The 6,527-nt window shown below is 40.2% G+C and overlaps 1 protein-coding gene and 1 long non-coding RNA gene across 6 annotated transcripts in view; one reads left to right on the top strand and one right to left on the bottom strand.

The window, feature by feature from the left end:
* Positions 1–6,527, top strand: part of LOC135527814 (GRIP1-associated protein 1-like) — a 90,428-nt gene continuing 83,901 nt past the window's right edge. For 3 of the 5 annotated variants that reach the window (XM_064956412.1, XM_064956414.1, XM_064956413.1), the window contains exons 1-7: positions 2–258; positions 1,382–1,448; positions 1,729–1,790; positions 1,942–1,968; positions 5,420–5,527; positions 5,713–5,869; positions 6,015–6,187. In XM_064956412.1, coding sequence (XP_064812484.1) covers positions 217–258; positions 1,382–1,448; positions 1,729–1,790; positions 1,942–1,968; positions 5,420–5,527; positions 5,713–5,869; positions 6,015–6,187 — 636 coding nt within the window. In that variant the 5' untranslated portion in view covers positions 2–216. Of the gene's footprint in view, positions 259–1,381; positions 1,449–1,728; positions 1,791–1,941; positions 1,969–5,419; positions 5,528–5,712; positions 5,870–6,014; positions 6,188–6,527 lie in introns of all 5 variants that reach the window. The other 2 variants (XM_064956411.1, XM_064956415.1) reach the window with 2 other exon arrangements.
* Positions 5,246–6,047, bottom strand: LOC135527816 (uncharacterized). Its single transcript, XR_010453481.1, has 2 exons — positions 5,987–6,047; positions 5,246–5,850 (listed from the first exon to the last, which is right to left on the bottom strand). It is a non-coding gene; the product is annotated as an uncharacterized LOC135527816 (long non-coding RNA).

Here is a 6,527-nt window from a genome sequence, read left to right as displayed (position 1 = left end):
TAATGTTTAGATTATGGAAAATGATGATAGTGCACTCCCTCCCTCCCTCATCTAAAAGCCAAGTCGTCCGATACATTTACATTTCTATTTACAACTACGTCGTGTTTTCCATAAGGATATACAGAAAGGCATGAAAGTATAGCCTATTCCCAGGGGCACTTTTATCACACAGGACCTCTGCTAATAGCAGAGTCCTTCCGAGCTGCTTGAGTGAAGATGGCGCAGGCACTATCAGAGGAGGAGTTCCATCGGATGCAGGTAGCTAGGTTGACAGATGTCCATTTTTAATGCCCGTTGTTTCAAATTTGTTGTCACCTTCAGAGTATTTTCTGAAAATGGGATTTTCCGTCAACCTGTCCAGAGCTAAACGACCTAACGGTAAAGCATACGTGGTAGCTTCCTTTACTAGCTAAGCCAACATTGCAACCCAGGGATGTGGCTAGCTATGTTGATAGTGTCAGCAAAAATGGCTATTCCAAAAGCAACAGGCAGTTGGTCATATCGTTTTAGTTTTCTATACAAACATGCAAATGTGATAATCCCAATAGTTTGCTTTATGTTCAAATAACAGATAGTTTAACAGCTAGCTAACGTTAGCTGGGTTGCGAGTTAACTAGCTTAAATGGCTAGCTAGTTAGCTTGAAATGACATACTCTGGTCTTCATTAATCTTTACGACAATATCTTTATTAATGGAAAAGTTATCTTCCTGTTATTGATTTCAAACATCCGTGTCTGATAGTTGTGTGCTGTTTTTGTTAAATGTTTTAAATCAATACATTCGGTGAAAACTAACGTTAGCTAGCTAGTTAATTTCGCGTAACTAATAGCTTTCCGAGACTTCTTATGGGTCACGGGTTTGGTCATTCAACGTTAGCCTCATGCCTGCTCGCAGCCTTTAGGGACTGGACGCCATTCACTGTTTATTATAGTGGGTGTGTTCAGTATTCCAAACCAGATAGTCCCCATGGCTAGCTAGCCCAAATAATGCATTGCTTGTTCATCTGAAGTCACCTGAATCAGAGTATGTGTACAGTCAGATGTTTTAATGTTTAATTAAGTTGACCCTTTATACAGGCTTAAACCAACTCCGTGGCCTTGTGGTTAGTGTCCCTTACCAAAGAGTCAAAACATGGGACCTGATGCCTTTCTACTCGGCACTCAGAATTAAGGAGATGGACTGGGGGTAAGGCCCTGCTACAGACTAGCTTCCTGTCCAGGGGGTATACTTGTACATTAGGCTGCCCCACCTTACAGAAACAGGAGATTGGCCTATGTCCTGTGTGCCGTTCTAGCTCTGACAAGGCTAACTGGTCAAAGGCTTTTACGTGTTTTAGTGCAATGTCATCCCCTCCTTCTATAACCTTTTTGTTGTTTTCCAGGCTCAGCTTTTAGAGCTGAGGACACAGAACTACCAACTTTCAGATGACCTGCGGAAGAACACAACTGGTAAGGAGCAGCAGCTCGTAATATAAATATGTTCTGGAGCCCAGTTGGTGCCCTTGAATTGGGATCAATATTTACTGCTAAAATGAAAAGAGCAATTCAATGCAGCTCCAGGATGGACTTCCGATTTAGTCTCCCTCCTAATGCAAGTGTGTGGTGTGTGTAGTAACCCATGTGATGCACTGTATCTAACTTCAAAATGGGTTAGTTATGTCTCAGTGATTGAAAAGAAAATACTAGGCTCTGGGGATATTCAATATTTTAGTGTTGATTTATTTTCCAGAGCTGAATGCTGTTCGTCTGAAGACTGTTACCTTGGAGAAAGATTACATCAAAGCACAGAAGGTATAGCAAGCAAATCTACATTTAGATTAAAACCGTGATAATAGAGCTGTGGAGTTCAATGCACTGAAACTCAAGGCATCATGTTTGAGACAGAATAAAAGGTACCTTTGTTTGTGATTCTATTCTGATTAGCTTTTTGTTTTGTCTTCAGGCTCTGAATAAAAGCAAGAAAGCTCAGGTGGGTTACTTGCATCTTCTAAAACTATTTCAAAGCTGTCAAATGATCTTGACAAGATAGTATGAACATTAGCTTGCTATACATGTTATATGCCATTAGAGCCATTACTCCAGTTTACATGTGCATAAATTACCATATACTTTTTAATTGTAATTTGTTTTGAACTGGCTCGAGGGACACTCACTAGACACTAGCCATGCAATCACACATACTATATTGACACTCCGTCACCCAAACATACTTTCTCACTTTTAACATATGCTTCTGCTGCTCTGTTTATTATACAGTTGAAGTCGGAATTTTACATACACTTAGGTTGGAGTCATTAAAACTAGTTTTTCACCCACTCCACAAATTTCTTGTTAACAAACTATAATTTTGGCAATTCGGTTAGGACATTCACTTTTTGCATGACACAAGTCATTTTTCCAACAATTGTTTACAGACAGATTATTTAACTTATAATTCACTGTATCACAATTCCAGTGGGTCAGAAGTTTACTGTGCCTTTAAACAGCTTGGAAAATTCCAGAAAATTATGTCATGGCTTTCGAAGCTTCTGATAGGCTAATTGACATCATTTGAGGCAATTGGAGGTGTACCTGTGGATGTATTTCAAGGCCTACCTTCAAACTCAGTGCCTTTTTGCTTGACATCATGGGAAAATGAAAAGAAATCAGCCAAGACCTCAGAAGAAAATGTGTAACCTCCACAAGTCTGGTTTGTCCTTGGGAGCAATTTCCAAACGCCTGAAGGTTTCACGTCCATCTGTACAAACAATAGTACACAAGTATAAACACCATGGGACCATGCAGCCGTCATACCACTCAGGAAGGAGACGCGTTCTGTCTCCTAGAGATGAACGTACTTTGGTACGAAAAGTGCAAATCAATCCCAGAACAACCGCAAAGGACCTTGTGAAGATGCTGGAGGAAACCGGTACAAAAGTGTCTATATCCACATTAAAATGAGACCTCTATTGACATAGCCTAAAAGGCCGCTCAGCGAGGAAGAAGCCACTGCTCCAAAACCGCCATAAAAAAGCCAGAATACAGTTTGCAACTGCACATGGGGACAAATATCATACTTTTTGGAGAAATGTCCTCTGGTCTGATGGAACAAAATATAACTTTTTTTGCCATAATGACCATTGTTTTGTTTGGAGGAAAAAGGGGAGGCTTGCAAGCCAAAGAACACCATCCCAACCATGAAGCACAAGGGTGGCATCATGTTGTGGGGGTGCTTTGCTGCAGGAGGTACTGGTGCACTTCACAAAATAAATGGCATTATTAGGATAGAAAATTATGTGGATATATTGAAGCAATATCTTGACATCTGTCAGGAAGTTAACGCTTGGTCGCAAATGGGTTTTCTAAATGGACAATGACCCCAAGCATACTTCCAAAGTTGTGGCAAAATGGCTTAAGGACAACAAAGTCAAGGTATTGGAGTTGCCATCACAGAGCCCTGACCTCAATCCTATTGAAAATTTGTGGGCAGAACTGAAAAAGCGTGTGTGAGCAAGGAGGCAAACCTGACTCAGTTACACGCGCTCTGTCAGGAGGAATGGGCCAAAATTCACCCAACTTATTGTGGGAAGCTTGTAGAAGGCTACCTGAAACGTTTGATCCAAGTTAAACAATTTAAAGGCAATGCTACCAAATACAAATTGAGTGTATGTAAACTTCTGACCCAGTGGGAATGTGATGAAAGAAATAAAGGATGAAATAAATCACTCTACTATTATTCTGACATTTCACATTCTTAAAATAAAGTGGTGATCCTAACTGACCGAAGTATGATTAAATATCTGGAATTGTCAAAAACGGAGTTTAAATGTATGTATCTACGTGTACATACTGTGTTACCTCGACTACCTCGTATCCCGGCAAGTTTAATCGGTACTGGTACTCCTTGTATATAACTTTATTGTTATTTCATTGTTACTATTTTTCTTACTTTTTAACTCTGCTTTGTTGGGAGTGGGCTCGTAAGTAAACATTTCATGATAAATTCTACATCTGTTGTATTCGGCGCATGTAACCAATAGAATGTGTTTTTGATTTTGAAAATGATTTATATTTCTACCAGTCACTTTCAGCACTGTTTACATGTATATCCACCTATCACGCCTACACTGACAATGTTACACTCACCACCACGCACAAACCCACCCAACACTTAAGTCTTCTGCATGCTTCGGTTGGGCTGGCGCTTAGCCGTTGGCGAACAGGACGTGTGTGCTCACATGCCCCCTTAAAGACCTTGACTTCAAAAACGAGGAAAAAGTGTATCGAATTCCCCAAGCTGACAAAGTAAATCTGTCGTTTTGCTCCTGAACAAGGCAGTTAACCCACTGTTCCCCAGTAGGCTGTCATTGTAAATAAGAATTTGTTCTTAACTGACTTGCCTAGTTAAATAAAAATTACATTTAAAAAAAGTTTGTTTTTGTCAAGAGGCTTTAGTCGCGCAATGTGACATCTAACTAAGATGTTGTTTGGTGAAAAAAGGAATGAGCATGAAAACAATTCATCTCTCGTTGAACAATAACAAACACTTAATTGAAGAATCCCAACTTTTAACCAATCACCAATGAAGGGGCGTAGACTTCGGCTACTGACTACGGCTTGGCTCGAGAAATAATTACATGTGCACGAACAGCCGGGGAAAAACCTTCCCTTTGAGATGGGAAACATGCGGACGTCTTTATGCTGCTGCCATACTGTTTACTATTATTATAGTTATTTATCCTACTACCAGTCACTTTCTGCTAATTCCAGCCCACATGCACATACTCTTATTTCCCTCAAATAATCCTGTAATCCCTGCACATTTTAAAATTGGTACTGGCACTGACCCTATATAGATATATATCTCTTGCTCTCTTATTTTAGTTTTATTTCATTAGTTATACTATTAGTTTTTTTATATTGAATACTGCGCTGTTGGGTAGGGCTTGCAAGTTAAGCATATCATTGTACTTGTGCATGTGACAAGTAAAACTTAATGGATAGAGAGATTATTCCCAAGTACATGTAGAGAACATAGGACACACTCCTTTCGTCAACTTCATTTCATGCATTTACTCATTAGGTTCTTCCACATCTTCAGTGACTGTAGCATAGGTATATGATGTGTATGGGCCTGATTTATAATTAATGTTGTATTAATGCAGTTTAAATATGCATATTTGACCTTTCCCCAGAGTATTTTAGATCATTTGGAAATGTTTTGGAAAATCTGATTTGTGGCGGCACATCAAAGTATGATATTGAAGTAGAGCAATGTCCTCCAATTTATTCACCATTATTTCTAATCAGCAAAGTACATTGAATACTCTTACAAAAAACACGCTAACAATCTAGAAATGTGCGGATGATAAAGTCGTCATCCTGTGTGAGAGTGCCTACTTCCTGTTTACATGGACTGGTTGTCTGGTGTGTGCGCTCAGGAGGTGGATGCATTACTCAGCGAGAACGAGATGCTGCAAGGCAAGCTGCACAGCCAAGAGGATGACTTCAGACTGCAAAACAGCACCCTGATGCAGGAGCTGTCCAAGGTACTGGATGTCCCCTGCTCCCGCACATGCCACTGGTTCAGAAGAGGGGAATGTCCTTGTAAATTAAGATTTGATATAGGCCTATCCTTTGTCTAGCTTGTATAACATAAAGGCCCCACCTTCCTGATCACATTTCATGATTATATTACAGAAATATATTTCATTTATTGCATTCCCTCGTTTAGTTATGTACTCAGATAGAGGAGCTACAACATGAAATCAAAGAGCTAAAGGATGGCAAGGGGCTGCAGGCTGAATCCTCCGCTACCATCTCCATGTCTGTGGATGGAGAGTTACTGCGCCTCCAGGCAGAGAACGCTGCCCTTCAGAAAAAGATGACGGGTATGCTTATGTTGGTTATCGTTGTAGAAAATCAACATTTTCAAAGGCATTTCTTAGATGAGATGTATCTGGTAATGGCAACACATCATCAGTTTAAAAACAAAAATCTCTACTAACCCTTTACATCGCTGTGTTTTTCCCTCAGCCCTTCAGGAGCGCCATGAGAGTGAGATAAAGAGCCAGAGGGGAGCGGAGGTCAGTGAAACCAAAGCCTCAGAGACAGATGGCCTGGCTGACACCAACGGTGTCCGGTTGCACTCTGACGTCAGTGAGACCAGGGAGGACTCTGCAGCCGGAACCAATGACAGACTGGAACAGGTGACATCATAAACACATTTTTCAAAGGAACTGCCATTTTGAAAATATCCTCAGATACACGTCCACTGTTGTATCAGGCATACATAAATGTATACACCGGTCGTTGTTGTTCATTATTGAGCTGGTTGCTCTATTCAACATACAAAAGGCTCTGTTTATTCTGTCCATTATGTTGTGCCTGTATGTTTTTACATCATATTAAACCGTTACAGTATGGAATGCAAACTGGCGTATTTCAACACATGAATCAGCCCCTATTTAGATCAAGCCTTTGTGTTATACATGGTGGTTGGTTTTATGTTTATTTGTTATTTAATTACAAGATTATTTCACAAACAAC

Source organism: Oncorhynchus masou, chromosome 33 (genome assembly GCF_036934945.1).
Source record: "Oncorhynchus masou masou isolate Uvic2021 chromosome 33, UVic_Omas_1.1, whole genome shotgun sequence".
In the NCBI taxonomy this organism is placed as follows: Eukaryota; Metazoa; Chordata; class Actinopteri; order Salmoniformes; family Salmonidae; genus Oncorhynchus; species Oncorhynchus masou.
Note: the sequence above shows the minus strand (reverse complement) of the source record. Positions and strands in the feature narration are given on the sequence as shown.